The 20,502-nt window shown below is 37.7% G+C and overlaps 1 protein-coding gene across 2 annotated transcripts in view; it reads left to right on the top strand.

Moving 5' to 3' along the window:
• CACNA2D3 (calcium voltage-gated channel auxiliary subunit alpha2delta 3) overlaps positions 1–20,502 on the top strand; it is a 413,270-nt gene that overhangs the window by 299,820 nt on the left and 92,948 nt on the right. For both annotated transcript variants that reach the window (XR_015275129.1, XM_086846678.1), the window contains 4 exons: positions 4,975–5,046; positions 5,822–5,902; positions 9,750–9,824; positions 20,167–20,250. Coding sequence is in view for 1 of the 2 variants with exons in the window: in XM_086846678.1 (XP_086702804.1) it covers positions 4,975–5,046; positions 5,822–5,902; positions 9,750–9,824; positions 20,167–20,250 (312 nt within the window). In the remaining variant the exon portion in view is untranslated. The remainder of the gene's footprint in view (positions 1–4,974; positions 5,047–5,821; positions 5,903–9,749; positions 9,825–20,166; positions 20,251–20,502) is intronic.

The following is a 20,502-nucleotide window of genomic DNA, read 5'->3' as shown; positions in this document are numbered from 1 at the left end:
AAAGAGGATAGGGGTGGGAAGGAAGGAATGGAATGGGGAGGGGGGACAGGCACAAGTAATCCTCCTGGGCTTTTGATAACTTCAGGCAAGAAATATGCCTTTTAATAAGCGTAGCCAGGCAGCTTATGAACAAACCAAGAGAACCTCTCTTGCTCTCTGCAAGGTGAAGGGAAGCAGCACAGGGCTGGTGCATGCTTTTATGAATGACTTAGTCACTGTTTTGCCATGTGGTGTCTGAACTTGTACTGTATTTTTGTTGGAATCTATGTATCATCTTGCATATGTTTTCTCTATAAACATTTCAAACAGTCATGTCTCTCTAAACATGTTCACTTTAATCTTTGAGTGATCTGAAGAAAAATGTGGCATTTCAAGTTTACCTTTAATATTTCATATCTATTATAAATACTTCACCATCTTGATGAAATGTGTTTTATATGTGGGACAATTTGGCTTCAGTCTTTCCAGTGTTTAATCAGTGTTCTGTGGTGATTAGCTATTGAGTTTGAAGACCTGTAGGTTTTCAGCTGTCTACAGCAGTTAAATAACAATTAAACCTGTTACTCTTATGCCATCTGCTCTTAGCCAAACTGGTGCAAATTCAGAATTGGAGAGCAGGTGAAATGAATAATGATGGGTTTAAAGTGGATATATCTGTTGCACCATGATATTTGTCTTGAAAAGATCTTTGTGATATGCCCTATAGTTAAAATGGAAAATACCACAAAACCAAATCAAACCAACAACCCACCCAACTAGCCAAAAAACACCAACCAAAAACTCACCAGAGTTTCAAGGAATACTTTGATTTAGTCTGGTTATGTTACTTTAAGAACAAAACATGTATAAGGAGAGTTAATGTATCTAAAAGGAAGAATTGCTACCAGACAAATGAAACAAATTCATATGAATTTTACTTGTCCTTTGTGTTTCTTTTATGCATGTTTTTACGTAGCCATCCCACAGGGCTGTGAAAATGGCAGTAAGATAAAATAATAACTCAAATTTACCACTTTTCAATTTTTTTCATTTTGATTTCCAAAATGACCTTTATCTTTGAAACTGTTATGTTAAACAGCTTTTTGTATGCACTGAAGAGCAAAAGCCATTTTTCCTTAATAGTTCAAAAAGGTGTTTTGTTTCCAAGTAGGAAAGCTTTACTTGCTTTCCTGAGCAAACACAGCAGGATTCAAAAGCTTTTGCCCTACTCCTGCTGTGATGTTTTGTTCTACTTAGCTTGAGTGAAAAGGTAGTTGTGAATAAATTAGGTGCACAAATCAGAAGCAGAGAGTTGTGTTTAGGAACATTTAAGAATTTTTTTTAATGTTTCTCTCATGAATGGAACCATACCTCCTCAATATAGAAATGTTTTAATGATATTTATTGCACAGAAGTTCCTGAAAGCTTTCTTCTCTCTTTCTGTGTTATCCTTAACTTCTGTGAGCAGTTCTGTGCCCTCCTCATATCTTGATGCTTTCAGCCTTTTGGGAGGATCATTTATCATTCCCTGCATCGTTTACATTATACTTTGAAGAGCTGAATTAACTGTCATTGGGAATAGAAAATTTGTAAAGCTGCGGTTTCACTGAAGTGCGTGACTAGTGATTTTAGCACTTTTGTAGAATTATTACATTTAAGTGGAATCTAATGGAGTAAAAAAATAATCATAAAGTAAACAGTTTGATTTAGCATTCCTTTGGATTTATTTCCTCCTCATGAGATGCTATTGTCTTTGTTTTGTAACGCATATTTAGTTTCTAATCAGAAAACCACGTTAAAATTTTCACATGCATGTTAATTGGAGTCTTTAGTTTCCAAATTTCTCTCACACATTCCTCAACAAGCAAACTGACTTTTAATAATATTTTTGAATCGGCAGTTTACAAACTCCAAGTAAGTATTTTGCAATAAAGGGTTTTTTAGGATTTACTCTGTGTGTCAAACACAGAAATATCTCTTTAATGTAAGATGCTCACACAGGTTTCTATATTGTCCCAGACCATAACTTGAGTCTATGCCAAAATAACAGCTATTCCTTATTCTTTTAGTCCATATAAAACACAAATTCCAATTCTCTGAGGCTTCCAGCCTGCCTCATGACTTTGATCAGCACATAAAAGTGCAGTGGTCACAGAAGATGGAACATTGTGAACCAAATCTATGGACAAGGGAAGAAGGGGGAGTGGGTTGGGCAGGTGTGCCAGAAGCTCTGGACAACCCACTGTAACTCTTCTTGACTATACACTCTCAAGGAAGACATTTCAGTTTTCAAATTCCTCTTTCTGTAATGGGAACACCTCAGAAAATGTTTATATTCTTTCCTGTATATGTGTGTCTGGTTGAATTCTGGAGCCTGCCTCACTCATTGCCCTGAGAGATGGACGGGTGGGAGGCCAAACTCTAAGTGGCTTCATGCTAAGAGGATGATTTTCATTTGTTTTTAGGAAGATCTGCTTGGGGTAGTTCTGAAGGGGGGTAACTGTGTACAGTGAGGAATTAAAAGGAAAACTGTTGTAGTTAAATCTATTTCTAAAGGGAATTTTCCCTCCAATTATAAAACTATTATCACTAGGCATTAGAGATCTGCACGTTTTTCAGAGAGTATGTTTTGTTTCTTTATTCTAAACAGACAAGAGACATTTAGGCTGGGAACACATTTTTTCCTCATTCTTGAGATTTATTTTCTTTCAAAGGTTAGTTATTTTTTGGCCAGCATTTTATCAACTGAGTGTCCATAGCCCTTGAGTAGTTGCCCACCTAAAACTGTTACCACTCTGGGGCAAAGCATTGATGCTGTCTCCTACATTCATCATTTTAAACTAGATAGTAACTACATTATGATGAGCAGTGACTCAGGAAAACATTGTAAATATGAGTCCCTGCTCATCCAGCTATTTGCTGACTCCACTTATGGAAGTGGTCAACAACCTGTTCATCTGCCAAACAAATAAAAAATCAAACAGACTGGATTATACAGTTGCAATTCTATAGAAATGATTGCAGCAGCCAACTCTAGTTGGTACTTGTAAATAACAAAATTATAGAGCAATCACTCTTGCCTGCTTCCATAGTCAGTTTTGAGAGTTAATGAGCAGTTCTTTCATAAATTCCCAGGAGCTCCAGACTGTGGGGTTTTTTTCCTCCATGTAAAGAATTTCAAACACCCTAAAACTCTACTGACAATCCCTTGGCTTTATCCTATCCATTGAATTGTTTTTAGTAATATCTTGAGAGTGAGGGGACTCGTAAATTAATACTGTCCTGGCACTTGACAAAAACATGATGTCAGAGAAGACTACCCAGGGCAATCATATAAAATCACTAAGTGCTCCAAAATATCACCTCGTAATCAGCAGAATGCTTTTCCACTTCCTGGGCTCCTCTCCACACAAATCATGTCAGTGTGCTTGACTCTACTACTCTGGCCAAGAAGAGGAAATTCCTACATTGGTTTGGCTGCATTTGAGTTTTAAGTGCAACCTTTGAACCCACAATGTTTTGCCAAGTTTTTGGTTTTTTTTCTTGTTTGTTTAATAATTTACTATTCCTTGATAGATCAAGGATTATATTGGGGTTAGAATTATCTCTTCTTGCTAACAAGGAAAACAAAAAAAAAAAAAAAAAAAGAAATATGATTATAAGTTTGTTCCACCTCATATCCCTAGTGATTCCTTATCAGATGGAAACCTTCTTGACTCTAAGCCCCATTTGTGTTTCTGTCTAATGTCTGCAAACATTCCTTCTCACCATGAGATAGTGCCATGCCTCAGGAAATATACTTGTTTAAGAAACTTAAAATCCTCCTGAAGAAGATTGGGAGATGCAGAACATATAATTTTCTAATTTTGTTTGTCTGATTTGTTAATGTGGAATATGCTTCATAAGGTATCTTTCTCATAACGTAGGAATTGTTTTCTGAGAATGTGGGGAGCCAATTTCTATTCCTTCACTGTAAGAAAACCTTTGTAAACACAAACAAAGCAAAAAAAAAAATTGCAGAAGTTCTAAAAAGAACAAGAATTAGAAGTTTTACCTGAGTGCAGAAAACATGATAGAAATATGAGTGGTAGGAGAATGTCACAGCCACAATTAGGCACGACTGTCACCTACAGTATTGCTCAGCAAGATCATCCCTGTTGCTGCATCCAGCTGGCTGAATACAGCTGCAGCAAAGCAGAATTTGTGCTCTACAAAATCTCCACTTGAGATCAGAACTGTGTCACACTTTCAAATGCTGGATAAACCTCTTCAGCTATAATATCTGTCCCTGGGGACAGAAAGGGTTGGACAATAACTCTCCACCTCCTGCTTGAGCTGCCTCGGGGCAGAGCTGCAGTCTGAGCAGGGAGGAGACAATCTGAGCACTCACCGTGCCCAGTGCTAAACATCCTACGTGCTTCTCTTGAATGGAACCAAGGTCAGGAGATGTTTTCTCCCTAACCTAGAAAAATAAGTTGAAACCTGATGTGCAGAATCAACTTATGCTTCATGGCACCTCTTTGTCCAGCGAAGCGAAAGCAGCTGGAGCAAAGGTGCTGCTGGGATCCTCACTGGCTGTCATGCTCTGCGCTGCCGTGGGAACCGAGATCTCGGATCTCCATTCTGGTCTCTGCACCACAACAAAGCACACACACTTCATGACCTCTTGCTCTTTGCTGGGAGAAAACAGCCCGAGGCAGCTTTGGCAGAGCTGACAGTGGGAGGGATGTGGAGCAGAGCTCCAGCTGCTTTGCTGCTGCTCTTGGTGCTCCTCAGAGCAGACTGAAGTAGGACAGAGGATGAGGAGGCATCTTGCCTGCACTGGGATGGGCACAGCTGCTTCCAGGCTGGGCTGGGCTGCGCGTAAAGCATCAGTGACATCTGGATAAACTGCCTTGTCTCGTTTAAAATGGAAATAATGTCATTGAAAACTGCAATCACATGCTTGTAATTGCCCCGTAGTTCTCAGAGATAGTGTTTCTTTTTCAAATATAGCTTGCTGATGATCAGGGATTGGTGTTGATGACAACTGTTGCCATGCCTGTATTTAGTAAGCAAAATGAGACTGTAAGTACTCAGATTATTTCTGTTATGTGATAATGGTGTGACCGATGTGAAGTTGCTTTCAGGGATCTAATAAGATTTTAGCCAACTCTAATTTTTTTTCTTCTTATTTTGTCTGCAGTCACTATCCCTTTATTACCATAAAAATGTGGACAAATAATATCAAATACCTATACTCTAGAAACCATGGTAAAATGATGAAACCCCATGTCAAAGTGAAAATCTCAGATGACACTGGGCCTTACAGCTTTCTTAATTCTGTATTACTTTTTTGTAGCAAATATTCTATATAATTTTCCTCTTTGCTCCAATATAACTGAGAATTTATTAGTTTTATGTCTACTATAGATGTATCTATTTATCTTTAGTAATTCAACAGATTGTTAAAGAAATTGAAGTATACTTTCCCCTTAATGCTTCATCTTTCTCTTTTGTTCATCAAATGGTACGAAAAATTGGGAGAGAAGTAACATATTTTTAACAGTAGTTCTTAATTTAAAACCTATTTGCATGTGAAAGATTTCAGTAGAGGGATTCACCAGTTATCAAAACCTTGCATGCCTTTTCTATGTGAATTGTCAATAAAGCAGAAAGGAGCAATATTATTGATTTAATTACTGCTTGATCAGCTGAGTTGTACCAGTGTCTGCTTTCCCCACTTTTTAAATAATTTGTCTGTTATCTGTTCAGCTCTGCAGTGTAGCTGCAAGGTGAAATAAGTGGTGAGAATGTTTATTATTATTGTGGTTCTGAGTGCATCTTTTATTGTTCTTTTCAGAGGTCTAAAGGGATTCTCCTGGGAGTAGTTGGCACAGATGTTCCTGTTAAAGAGCTTTTAAAAACTATTCCAAAGTACAAGGTAATACACAAATGGTATATATATAATTTCTATTCAGTATAATGCCTTAAATATAACATAATTCATTTAATATGTTTTTATTGTTTATACTTACATAGCTCCATTATTCCACCCATTTTCCTCAGGAATTTTACCACTGTAGTGTCTGAGAGCAAGTGCCGTTTTTAAAACTTAAGTTAAAATATGGCCTGATCTTCACATTGTGAATCAGTGTGGTTTAGATGGTAGTATTAAATACTGCCCATATTAAAATCAATGTAATTATAAAATCAATGAAGTTATCAAACTATGAAGTATAGTCAGAAATTAGTCAAAATAATAATTAAAAAAAGCTGAAAAATTGCATAACTTTAAATGAAAACCTATCCTTAATGTGGCTTTAGGCTTTCTGTCTGTGTGTAATTCTTCTTGTCCCAATGACAACTCTACAATAAAATTCTTAAAAATGAATTATCATAGAAATTTTCAAAATTTGAACCACTATATCTCTTGTGAAATGAGTTTCATTCAGTAAAACACAAAATGTAATTACTTTTCTTTTAAATTTGATGCCGTACATTAGTATTTCATTACTTCTCCATGTCTGAAATATTTTACTATAGTACTCTTCTATTCACAAATGAAAATTAAATTAATATTTTCCAGTTCATTCCTAGTGGATTTTTTTGCATGACTAACAAGCATGTAACACAATATTGTAGACAGCCTTTGCTAAAGAGGCCACTGGAATAGCTGCAGTTTGACAGCACCTGTACTGATCATAAATTTGTGTATCATACAAATTGTCTCTTAATTGTCTGCCATGTTTTCATTTAGTGATTTCTGAGTGTAGGAAGAAACTGACTTGTGAGTGCCTTCCAATATTCTTACATAAAATTCCTCCTATCAGTTTTAATTCTAGTTTGAATACATTAGGATTCACCAAATGATTTTCTGGATCAATATACGGTAACTGGGAAGTTTAAATTAAACAAGAACTTGATAAAAATGATGCCTAAAAAAGAGTGACAATAATATTGACAAGGTAAATTGGAGTAAATTCCTGCGACCTGGATCCCTCCAGCACAGGGGCTGTGCAAACCCAGCACAGAGAGGCTGTCCCAGGTGGAAAAACGCTGCAGGCAATGGGAAGAGGCAGCAGGTGACTCCACACTGATAGCAAAGCACAGTGACAGAGACATTGCTGCTCAGAATAAATAGCAGGGAACTCTCTCAGTGCACACACCACCACCACCATTTGCTAACAGAAACTTATGCTATACTTCTGTCCATGCAGAAATACCTAATCAGTAGAAGGTAGAGGAGAAAGATTTGTTCCTTTGCTAAATTTGGAGCAATAGCCACAATCTATGGAGCTGCCTGTAAGGAGCTGTGGGGAAAGCAAGTTTCATTTGTAGTGAGAAGGAAGAACAACATTGTAGTACCTGCAGAAATAAAAGCTTGGCTGTGCATGGCTTGATAGGAAAAGCCAAGTAACAGTGATGTTACTCCTAAATAATCTGTAAGATTTGGACATAGTCTGAATATGAGAATCTAGAAAGAGTAGGAGGCCCAAATAATGGATATTGGAACAGATCAAGACTGATTCAGAAAATAATTTTTTTAAGAATTAGTTTTCTATGGAAGTAATATATGATCCTCTTGCTGAATATTAGATTTTTATTTGAAGGTATGTTTTATATTGCAGGATGCATTGAAAGAGAGGATTATTACAGGAGGCCCCAATATCATGCAATGCAGTTGGGTTAGTGAGATCACTTGAGTTATAACTTCCAGTCCCACATGCCCTAAACAAAGACTCTGCAATTGCAAGAGCATAATCACCCCTGGGACCCATTTTTGCAGAGGCAACACGTGACAAAAAATTCACACAGGGATATAAAATGATGGTTGAAAATAGAAGTCTGCTGGGCTGGAATCCTCTCAGCTTGGATGAGGTGGATTTTATGCTGAGGAAGATGAATAATAGCAATAAGCTCTTTGCAGCAGTTGTTACCTTGATTAAACATCCCCAGATGTCAGTGGCAGTTTCTCCTGAATAAGGTGGGGTTGGATTTGGTAATACTTGACTTACATGTGACGTTTTACGACAGTTAAAAGAAGGTATTTTTGTTTCTGAATCTGTGATTTAGAGACAGAATTCAAGGTTTTAAATGGCAGTGCTGCTGTAAGTGGTAACATCTCTCAGATACTGCAGAGACTGTGCAGTTTCACACATTGCACACAACATGATAAAATGCTACCCTCAGATCCTGTGTAGGCCTCAAACAGGCATATTTTTTCCTGTGAAATATACCACCCACATTTGTTTCCTTACCTGACTTCCATTGCCTGGATGTCATTCTACAGTTATCAACACAGACAATTACACTTGAGATCTGATATTTAGCCAACAGCTCGTTCCCTTGTCACACTATAATAGTTAAAATATGTCCACTGTTATTATTTTGGTTATCCCTCCTTTATGAAGAGAAGCCAAGAACGTATAACCTTCTATTGCTCTCACTGAAGTTTATTGCTATAGGAAAACCACTAATTTATGAAACAATCCTCTGTGTGGCAGATACAGTTGACCATACACAACCATTTACACGGAGACACTATAAATTAACCTGGAATGTTTTACCTGTGACCTTGCCATAATATCACACTCTGGTTTCTATTTCCAGAAAAATCACAGAATACAATAGGCTTGCTCTCCCTTTTGCCTCTTAGAAAGGATTCAGACTTTTCAGCCTTGCTCAAGTTGCTTTGTGTCAGACAAACTCCTAAAGACCCACTTCAGCAAAGCATTTAAGAATGCACTTAAGTAAAATAACAAGATTTAGTAGTGAGAACTGTAAAGTAAATATCCAAGCAAGATAGTGCTGGACTTTCAAGTTCTTTTTTTTTTTTTTATTAATACCATAGTGTATTGAGGTGGTTGAATAAAAATACACTGGATATTCTATTGTCTGAGGAATTGAAAAAATGGCTAAATAAGGATAGGAAGATGCTCTTTGCATGGCAAAAGATACATAGTGAACCTGTAGAACAAGTCTACATTAGCAGCAAGGTTATGCTAAGAGGGGATGTTTGCATAACCACATGAAGGATTTAAAGGTACATTTATTGCATTCAGTGGATGCAATCAGCTGTGTAATAAGCATATTGTTAAACAGACCGGTATTTTTATTTAAATAAATACAATGCTAAATTTGGGCACTGTCGGGCCTCATCAAGCGTCTCATTGCTCTCAAGGAATCTCCCACAGTTCCACTCGGTACAAAGATGTAAACTTAGAGGAAATTCTTTAGCAGAAAGAGCTGCCTTCTGTGGCTCAAGCTGAACTGGAAATAACAGAGATCCTTTAAGATGGGAAGATGTAACTATCACATATGACAGGTTACTGTTGCTCACTGTAGCTGCACTTTCCTCACCTTTATGTGGCTCTTCAACAACAAGTGAGGAAAACTGTGCACTCCTGGGAATAGGGGAATTTATGATATTCCAGCACCCCTTTGCCCTGGCCCATGTTCTGTATTGCCACATGCTAAGGCATCTCATACATAGCTATATTATATATGTGTGTATATAATGACTGACTCTGTCACACACCCTGTGCCCTGGACAGCAGAGTTTGTGACAGTGTAAAATTGTGCTCTATGCTAAATTCATCACAATGACAGATTCTCATTTGCACAAAATGTCAAGGATCTTTGCCTATGTTACAGCATATGTGTGGATAAAGGCTGTGCTGTGTTTGGATATCCAGGTGCCCTGGATAGCTGAATTATTGCCTGATTTTTTGTTCAAGGGTTACCTGGGACCATGCTAATTAGTATTTCTTTCTCATTTACTTTTACAGTTAGGTATTCATGGATATGCTTTTGCAATTACAAACAATGGATATATTTTGACTCATCCAGAACTTAGGCCTTTGGTAAGAATGCTCTTTACTGATCCATTTTATTTAGCTGTATGTGTTGCATTTGGTTTTTTTTCCTAGTGTGAATAGCCTTCATTAAAAATTAAGTACAATGGAGCAGATACTTTCTATTTTATAACCCATCAGAGTTATTGGTAAATTTACCTCTGGAAACAACAGTTAGCATGAAAAAAACCCCTAGGAAAATAAATATACAAGCTGCTTCTGCAAAACATGCAGACGTCCATTACTGCAAAATAGCAAAGCCAAAAATTGCTATAATTATGTTCATTTTACATTGAAATGGAATGTTGGAATGCTCTAGTGTTGTGTAATAACCCCTATTTGTCATGCTAAAGTGTTAAAGTTAATTTAATATATGTGCAGAAATTTCAGTAAAGCATATTTTTAAGCAAAATAGGAGCACTAGGGATTTTCTGTACTAAAAGAGAAATAGCAGCAAATTTTACCTTTAGTTTCCCTTATCATCATGTTTGCACTAATCACAGCAAGAAAAATAAAGTTACTGTTTTGCAAATGTTTATCAAGTTAACACCCCAGAGGGCTGGTACATTCCTGGTTGCATCATTGTTTAGGAACAGCACTGTCAAGTGTTCCATCACCACTGGCTCCTAGCAAAGCACTGGCATTAATGGTTCCACTGCTGTGTCCACATGGCTGCCACATGTGTTCCTCATGCTGCAACTCCCGGCAACTTCCAATTTCAATGATATTTCAGTAGAAAACAGAAATATTAACCGGGTGGATAATTTAATTTGAAAATAAAATTATTGACAAGCTTGATTTATTTAGTCATTAGCATATCTCAAGTCTTCACCAGGCAAAATAATTTGTCTTTCTAAGATTCGGGCTAGGAATTACACACTAAATTAACATTTATATTTGCACTTAGTTTGTTTTTTAACTGGAGTAGAACTTAATGAAAAGTCCAACAAGGAAGCTTTAATGGGTGAATTTGACATCCCAGCTTTGCAAGGCGCAGGAATGTATTTGAAGTTCTCTCACTACATCACAAGAGTGATAGCTCTTGTCTTTGCTGTAGTGTCCCTTTCTCTTTGGGAAAATTACTTATTTCAAAATTATTAATATTTATTCACTATATAATAGGTATTTTTTAAAACAGAAGGTAATGAGGTCCAGGAACTCTGGATAGCTCTAAGTTAGGTGGACAGAGGGTATTACCCTCTTCCTAATTTCTGATGTTTTGCTTTAGTGAGGCAAAAGCTGGTTTGCTTTACAATCCCTCACCAAATGGACGTCTTGAAGGCACTTACTTCATTACCTTATACATTGGAATCTCTTTTTAAAATCAAAATGTTGGTCAGTAGCCCATAAGCTGTCAGCTAGGGGAACTTATTGTGATATATTCATGGTCTGTTCATTTCAGGTTTTTGGAAGAGTCATTTTTACCTCTGGGTTCTGTCAGTGGTGGGTAATGAGAGTCTCCTGTTGACTTCAGTGGAGTTTTTGAGAGTGAAGTGATTGCTGGCCTGGGCCCTTGGTTTAATATTGCAGGCCAAATCCTGATACCATTGTAAAATTCCACAAAATTTGCGACAATATCTATGTGAAAATAGGCCTGTAGATCTGGAATTAGATAATTCACAAAATATACTCTCTAGAAGTATTTCTGTCTTAGATTTACATTCAAGTCTCATTGATTACTGACTTGATCCACTCTGGTTTATCCTGTGGTTATATTTTCTGGCAGTGATGTAAAACTAGAATATTACTGAATTCCTGAGTTCCTAACCCCCTATCTATTAGCTCTGGAGCTGATGTACTGCTTTTTAAGGCATTGTCTTCTGGGACACGGAGCAGAGAGGCGGGATAGCAAACAGCGCAGAACGCTTCCCACTGCACCAGATTTTTATCTAACACTGTGCAGTGTGTGTAGTCATTCAGCCGGCTGCATTTTTGTGCTGATTATTCTATTTGGTTTATACTTAAAAATGCTTTTCGGGGGGATTTCACCTCCTGATTCTGTTGTTTTTTTGAGTAAACTTGGCTTTCGGTGAGGCTGGCGGGTTGGGTGCTCACGGGAGGGATCGCAGGGAGGGGAGGGAGGTGCTCCCTAGTGCTCAGCGGGGCTGCCTGAGGCGGCTGGAGCGGCACCTTCCACCAGTCCCACAGAGGGACCAGAGAGAACCTTTCCCTTCAGGCATTAGTAGGGCCATGAGTGGTGGCACACAAGCCAACAACAGAGCGCGGCAGCGGGGCTGGGGATCCCCGGCAGCTGCTCTGGGGATCCCGGACAGCGGCCCTGAGGCCCGCTGGCCTTTCCCGCCCGCTGTCCGTAGGCCCGCGGCTGCAGCGCGGGGCGGCGGCCGGCAGGGGGCGCCACAGCCCCGCCCAGGCCCGGGGCCCGCGGAGCTCCGGGGTCCGCCTGGGCACCCGCCTGTCCTTCAGGCCTCTCGCTCTCTTAACCATTCGCTTAATTTTACTTGAATTTTTAGTTTAATTTTTTTCCCCCCTCTCTTTATTTCTCTCTCTCTCTCTCTCTTTTTTTTTTTTTTTTTTTTAATTATGCCTTTTTTAAGTCTTCTTTCCTATCCCAATGGCAACTCTGTAGACTGTAGCTGATGGAATTTTTATTTTTTTTTTATTTAAATACTGTTGTATCAGAATACTCTTTTCTACTGACTTTGACTAAAAGTCTATATTTTTACAGAGTTGTATTATATCTTCCACGAGAGAATATTTTCAGCTGTGTGATGTAATCTGGAATTTTATATTCCATTGAAAATCACGACCAACTGCTAATAAAAAAAAAATAATAAATTTTTTTGGGAGTTCAAAAGTGAATTGACAGATTTTTCTTGACTTGGTGCTGAGGCTCCTTATCTGTATTGAAATGTAAGTGTGAGGATACAGTCTTTCTCATTTGTGATCATGGCAGATTTCATCTGCTTTTCAGGAGCCTCTTAACACTTGTGGTGTGTGCCAGGTGTTACACTGTTAGATTTTAAAATGAAAATATGTCATGGTGATGATGTTGCTGTTTGCCAGAGAAATGAGTTTACTGAATGCAAAGGAAGAATGAGAAACAGGGGATAAATACTTTTTACCCCTTAGATATGCCCTTAGGAACAACCACCACATTAATTGTGGCTGATTGGTCATTGCTGCAACTATCACCCTGCAGCCTGTTCAAGGCTGGTGCCAGGGGAAAACTGCTGTCTTAGGGAAGTGTAGTGGGATTGCAGAGAAATTAAGGAATGTCCCTGGAAGATGAATGTCTGCCACAGTCACAGATCCCCACCGTGGTGACCCTTATCTGGTATTAGGGGTTTGTGCTGTTGCCTCTCGGCCCTAATGTTTGTGTGGTTTTCAATAAATAATAGCAAGGTTGCTACCAGTTTTTCTGAGGTCCGTGGCTTTTTTGATTCATAGCTAGCAATGGGATTTGTGTTTTTGTTCAGGGAGTGGAACTAGGTTGGGTTTCTTTCAGTAATTACTAGGTTCATTTAGAGTAGAATACTCAGAGTTCCTGAACAAGGAGCATGAGTTTCTTAATGAAAGAAAATATGCATTTAAAGACAAATACATATGTTCTTGAATAAAGTTGCATCTTTTATTTATATTCTACCATTATTAAAAATAAATCTGAGGTTAAGAATGTGTTCTGATTTATGAATTAATTTAATAATATCCCTGATTACTGAAGATTTAGTAATATTTCTGGTTTTAAATCAAAATCCTCTGTTTCTAAGAAGATTGGGACATTTATTCTTGCTCAATATAAGCTCTGGAAGGCTTGTAATGGGGTTTATGAATGGTTGTTTGTGAATGCTCTTACGCTGTAAATTAATTCAGTTGATGCCTTGCTTCCTATAGAAGGATACACATTTTTAATTTGATCAGTCTTGATTGGGAAAGTTACAGCTAGAAATCAAAGCCTTTATACAATATTGAAATGCCCTCACCAAAATATATTGGTGGTTCAGGTGCCTGAGTAAGTTTTCATTTCAGCCTTAGAATGTGAACTGTCACTATGTGTTGTGTTAAGCTGAAGGACCTAGGGTGTTGGAAGATTCTAGACCAGTATTAAGTCTTTCGTGGCTGTAAATTTTGAGAAAATTTGTTTCTCCTAATATAGAAAAACAGAGAAATCTGAGTGTCAGGGGAAACATTAATGCCCCACTTAAGCAGTGTTAGCCTTTCAGAAGCAGCAAATCTCATTTCTCTCTGGGGAGTCCTGCCTGGAACGTAAGATAACCTACACTTACCCTTGCTTTATTCATTGACTCCATAAAACTCTACAGCTGTAGCTGACAGCAGAATATTTAAATGATTTGAGCAGTGTAAATGCCTCACGTTCATTTAAATAACTGAAGAATTCAATCACTTGAATGCCAATGATTATTCCTATTGGAGTTTACATTTCAAAAAAGACAGCCCGTCTGAATCCCTGTGAGAGCATTAAATTGCTATCTAATTAGAAGTGCAAAATTACATATATTTAAAAGATAATTAAAGGTTTGAAGGCTGTTGAATAACTGGTCGTACATATAAATGAATCGCTGAAAATTTGTTAGCAATATGCGAAGCTTTCTTTTATTCTTTGCTTTCAGCTTTGAAGTTAGGTATAACTGAGCTCATGGGTTTAAGTCTGGTAGTATTAAGATAAAGGCAGATGTTTTTAATTATTTCTACTCAAACCCCAAATAATTATAAGCAGCTGCCAGTTTTACATAATCCCAAATGATAAATCCCAAGAATGCAAATAAAATCCCAAATAAAGGGGTTGTTTTCTTCAGTGGAGTAAATCACATCCATGTTGCTGTGATAATTAACTGCAATCCACCTGAGAATGTGTGCTCAGCGATGAACTTCTTGGCCAGGCTCAAGGTGTGGGACCTAAAGCTGGAGTTTGGTATTGACTTTTACTTCACCCTGTATATTTCCATATTGCTTTATCATTTTAAACATTACTGCACCATTTGAAAAGTGAACACACATTAGGAGGGGAAGTAGACAGGGTTAGTTAAATACCTGTGGCGTAAGAACTATTTTCTTCCATTGTTTTGTCAGATGGTTCTCCTGTGTACATGGCACATTTAATAGTTCCTACTTTTTCTCTGCCTGGAAATTTAGAATTAAGTTATTCTCTTTTCCCTAGCAAATGACATGACTCCTGTTTTTAGCTTTTCTCTGCAGTATTTCTGCAAATTTTATAGTGCAGCAACTTTTCATTGCCATCTGTCATGGAGAACCCATCCAGAATAACTGTTTTTTACTACCAACCATAACCTAGGAACTTCTAGATTAACATCCTAAATAATAGGTTAGTCATGAAAACCTGTCTTTGCACAGGGAAGTTCTTTTTCCTATTTTCCTGAGAGAATCAAAGTATCACCTTTTTTTAATATTAAACTAGGGAGGTGTGTGTAGAAAGAAACTTTGGTTTTTGACTGAACAGCTCTTAGTGTTCTACAGATTCAAGGCTAAGTGCAGGTCAGTAAGAGATCATTTGAGGTTGCAAACTGGATGGAAACCATGAAATTAAAGTATCAGAAATGACAAATCAGGATCATGTGAGCAGAGAAAAGAAGTATTCCAAATGAAATAAAGAGCTTAAAAGCCAAGCAGCAGCGATTTAGATTAAAATGCTGCTTCACATGTATCCCCAGGCAGAATGTTTTGGAGCTGAGTAGCATTCTGTGGAGAATGAAAGCTCAGTCACTGTGGGTGATGTTGTATTATCTGGTTATAAGCAGTGAAGCAGGGAAAGGGATTTTTTCACTACTATTGTAGTTTGGTTTGTTTGTTTGGGGTTTTTTGTTGTTTAGTTTGTTTTTAAATCACACTTCCCCATCTCACAGTCCCTGCAGTGGGAGCAGTGGGACAGAGCAGCAGCTTGTGCTGGGGGAGCTGGTGAAGGTTGTATTGACCATGGGAAGTCAGGTCTGACACAGTTTCCACCCCAAAAGCTGCAGGTTTTGCATGACAGTCAAAGCCACCCGAGACAATAAATAAGTGGTAGCTTTAGTGTGCAGAGTCTGAGAGAAGGGAGGGAGCTGAATAACTGCCCAGACCAGGAATTGCAATATATACAGCATATACAATCTCTGCCTGTTTATTTTAAACTGCATGGAAAAGTGTGTAATTTTAGTTAATTTTGCTTTTCCTCTGATATTTGTTCATTCAAGCTTTCCAATCAGACTTTGTAGATAAGTATACTTTTGCAGGATGGCTTAGTGCAAGTTACAGTTATAGAAACAATTATATTATGTATTTTATTATGAAAAACTCAAGCTCAGCAAAATATTTTTGCATAAATACACTTGTCTCCTCTAAACAAAAGAAAAAGGGGTCATTCTCAAAGCCTGATGATAAGCCTGATGATATTAATAAACCCAATGAGTATAATACATTATCTAAATTTTGAAGTACTCTTCATCAAAAAGATGAAACTTTGTTGAATGATTCTATGTTTTAAGATTGGAGGAGTTTTTTTCAGTACCTAATTCCTTACTTTTGTACACATCAGTAGTGTGGCAATGGAGAGCTGTTCCTTGAAGTTATTTTACCTCTCTAGGTTTTGGTTGTGTTTTAGTAGGTGCTTTCTTACCACAATATTTTCTCACAGATGATCCCACATTTTGGCTTAGCAAGTTCACTAAAATCTGGTGATGCTTCCAAGGCTGCTATCACAGCAACTTCCCCTCTGCCACCTCCCCGTTATCCAGATGGAGCACGTCTGAGAAATTCCAATCACCTTAGACCCAAGATTGCAGCTGTTAAGGAGTAGCTTGCTCTGTCCTTGATCAGATTGCTACACTCTGACTCCATAAACACGTGGCTGGTCATATTCAATACAGATGGTTTGGGACTGCTTGTGTTAAAAAAAAAAAAAAAAAAGAAAATCAAAGCAAAGTTTTTAATAATGGCACATGTAAATGGTTGTGTACAGGGTGGTGAAAAAATGTGGTTCAGTCTTTAAGCAACACACGTCACACGTTGATTGAATCACCCAGTGCTGTAAGAGTCTGGCCTCATCTCAAACAAAAAATACTGAGTAAGATATAGCTCATTCTAATGGAAAAACCAAATTATGTGTTTTTCTCACAAACAACAAGTTAGAACCATCCTGTAGTTTTGAGTGGACCAAAAGTTTCTTCTTTTGCAGTCCAGATATGTAACACTTTTCGGTGTCTATTTTTTTCTTCCCTGGGGTTAACTGCTATATAATATCACCTCATATTTTATACTAGCCAAAGATTAACAGCACACATTTTAAATCTAGCTCTTTTTCTCCTGTACTTAAATCAGAGTAATTTGGTAGAATTCCTAGTTTCTATCTTTCCCAATGGGTCCCTTAATGATTTTTTTCAATGCTTTATGGTAATCTCGCAGATGGGTTTGGCGTCAGACTTCAATCAGCATTTTATACTTTACCCAGGAAATCAGAGATAAAAGGTTAGATTAGGTTTGCTACAGGAGAAGAAGATATAGATGAATGATATTTTTAAAACCTGGGGAATTGCTTCAGTGTCCATGAATAACTTTTACCAAGAAATTAGTCAAGCAATAAAACCAGAAAGAAGCTAGAGAAGAATAGACATTTTAACATTACTTTTATCAAGTATTTTTTATCTGATCTGCTCGCATTGATGTTTGATGTTTGATGCCCTGGTTACATAAGCATAATGTAAATTTACTGCTGAGAATAAAGTGATATCTTCGTGAAGAATATGTACAAATAAGTTTTGTATCCCATTCTTCCTGCAAGTTGGTTTTGTTTTCTCTGCTGTCCTTTTCTGAGCTATTGAATTCCCGTGTAGGCAATTAAAGAGTTGCCCCTAAAGTGTGATTGCTGAATAAGGAGTTAGACATCTCAATACTTTATTAGTTCCTGTCCTAAATGCATTTAAGTGCATTTGCCATTCCTTTGAATGCTTATAGAGCCTAACTCTTGCTTGACCATCGGGGTTTTGGCTTTGTGACTTGTATAAATTTTTAAGACATGAATGCTTCAGATTCTTTTCTGCAGAACTTTTTTGGGTGTTTTATCCAGATCTTCATTTGTTTGCTTTTGGTTTTTGTTTTTTGCTCTCTGAATGTAAGGTGTGGAATCTATATGATTAAAATAAATACAAACTCCATAATCAGTATGATGCTAATGGTTTGCCTTGGGCTTGAAGCCTGCTTCTGCTGTCAGACACACAAGATGAACTTCTCTTGGCCTAAGGATCTGCACATGTCTGAGGATGCAGTATAGCCCAGAAGCTCTTCAACATCTGTGAGGGAGGATGTAATTAAACATTGGAATCAGTACAGGAGCTGTTTGCTCTACTCAAATGATCCCAGCTAATGTCTCTGTAACGCTGTTCCGCTCTCAGCATTTCAGAGCTTGACTGTAACCATTTCTATACTAGAATGACTAAATCAAATCAAAGATTTATTCAGTTAATTGGTGCAGCCACAGAGAATAGATGTAGTTACTCCCTGTAAAGATTAAAGATAATATTGATATAGCTGCAGCCATAGTGAAAGGCTTGCAAAACACAGCTACAGAAATCAAGCCCTGGCAATGACTGGGATGTTATCCTCTCATATGTTATTCTTCTGAGATTTAATTAGATTGCCTGCAAATTTTGTACTTCAGTATTTGACTATAGTTGTCTCTCTGGCTATCAGGGCTGTCACATAGCAAGAATTAATTGTAGAACTGAGCTGCCTGAATTCAAAGTCTGGAGTGTGCTAAAAGCAGAAATTCTTTGCATCTCTCTACCCGTCTGCCAAATAGTAGTAGATGAGAATTAGACAACCTTGTTACAAGAATAGTGGGTTTTAGCAGAGGGCAAGAAAAGTGCATGAAAATACTTTTCAATTGCATCTTTATCACTTCTCAGAACTTACACCAATCAGTGGGATTTTTTTTATTCAAAAGATGAGAGTTGACTCGGGATTTTATCCCATTGAATTTCCTGAAAGAACTGTCTTTAAGAAAATATAGGGTATCCAATTCTTTATGAGCAAAAATTAAGGAAGCTCAGTGAAGCCTGTACTAGGAGAAACTTTGTAGTGCTACCAATATCTCAAAATCTCTTTGTGATTATGGTATTGTAGTCAAGATTTGTAAAATTTTGCTGTTCAGGAAGATTTTTGTTGTTCCTATTTTTAAGTAATGTCTACAAAAGCAACTGTGGGATTTATATGAGAATTTTTAATTCAGAGAGGAAAAAGTCAGGATGGAAATAACCTTCTTAGTGCTCAGAGAGCAAGGCTTTCCCTTGGTCTTTGTGTAATCTGCAGAACATGATTGAAAGTGCCTGCAGCACTGGCTGTGGTGATGAATGGCTTGTCTCAAACACTGACAGGTTTGGTTTATGGTCTACTTGGTCCTGGCCTGAGGGAGGAGAATCAGCCATATATATTGCCTTACAGGTACAGCTTCTATCCTCTGCTGAGTAGTCACAAAAGCAGTTTGGGGATATTTCACAGCATCACAATGTCTCCTGTCATACCTCATAAACAGACTTGTGGTTTCTCTTGATCAAAGACCGGATTTCGTGTTATTTCGTGTTATTTCGTGTTTCGCTGATTCTCTCCCAAATTTACTTTTTTTTCAAGTGTACTCTCCTAATTTTAGTTAACCAGTCAGATTCTTTATTCACAAGGTCTTCCTAAGCATTCCTTTCTTCCACTGAGCCAGGTTTGTGTGGTTGCACTAATAGGCTGATTTTGAATGTTCAGCAGAGGGCAGAATTTCCCACGTTATAAACACCTCAGTGTCAAATTAATTTGTCACAAGAATGTTTATTTTAAATGTGTGATTTACAGCGTAACAGTGAGTAGTGATGAAACACCCTACATTATCATTAATACTATGTTACTTTTCCCCATGAAGTTGTAGATAAAATGAAATATCAGCAAACATTAACACCATACTTCCCAAAGACTTGCATTTTATCTTGTTTGAAATGAAATGGATAAACATTTTGTTGATAAGATTATAGTAAATATAACTTCCTGTACAGTTGAAAGAGCCAGTTGGAGATATTTAACATAAGCTGCAAGATCCAAGGTCTTGTGTATTTTCCATATGGGGAGAAGAAGGTACAGCAGCTGAAGTTGACCTCCCTGTGTGTCCATCAAGAAAAGCACTGCAAGAGATCATGCAAATAATCATGAGATGTAGGGTTTCAGTTCACAGGGAGCATTTATGCAGCAGTATGGTGCACTTTGTGTGAATTAAGCCACCTATTGCTAAATGTATTGCTGACCATCAGCATGCATTTAGAATATTTTTTTAATTTTCTGATACAAAATCAAATTTGTTGTGCAAATAAAACAGGATGTGCTAACAATTTCACCTTTTTGATACCAGTATGAAGAGGGAAAGAAACGAAGGAAGCCCAACTACAGTAGTGTGGACCTTTCTGAGGTGGAGTGGGAAGACAGAGATGATGTGGTAAGTGATGTGTTTTAAAACCCTGTCAGAAGACATTGTTGCATCCCACTAGTGTACCTGGAAACTGTTTAAGTAGTCATTAGAGAGGCCACTTGACTGCTCTCAGGAGGGGAAGGACAATAGTCCCTTTTATTTCATTCAGAATTTTATACCTGTTTTGCATTGCTTCTTCCTTACATATGCATGTACCACAAACACAGATTCTTTGTATTTTTGGTAAAGCTCATCACCCTTACAGTCTCCATGCATCCC

This window comes from Cyanistes caeruleus, chromosome 11 (genome assembly GCF_971803275.1).
Source record: "Cyanistes caeruleus chromosome 11, bCyaCae1.hap1.1, whole genome shotgun sequence".
NCBI lineage: Eukaryota > Metazoa > Chordata > Aves > Passeriformes > Paridae > Cyanistes > Cyanistes caeruleus.
The sequence above is the reverse complement of the archived record's forward strand: the minus strand, read 5'-3'. Positions and strand labels throughout refer to the sequence as shown.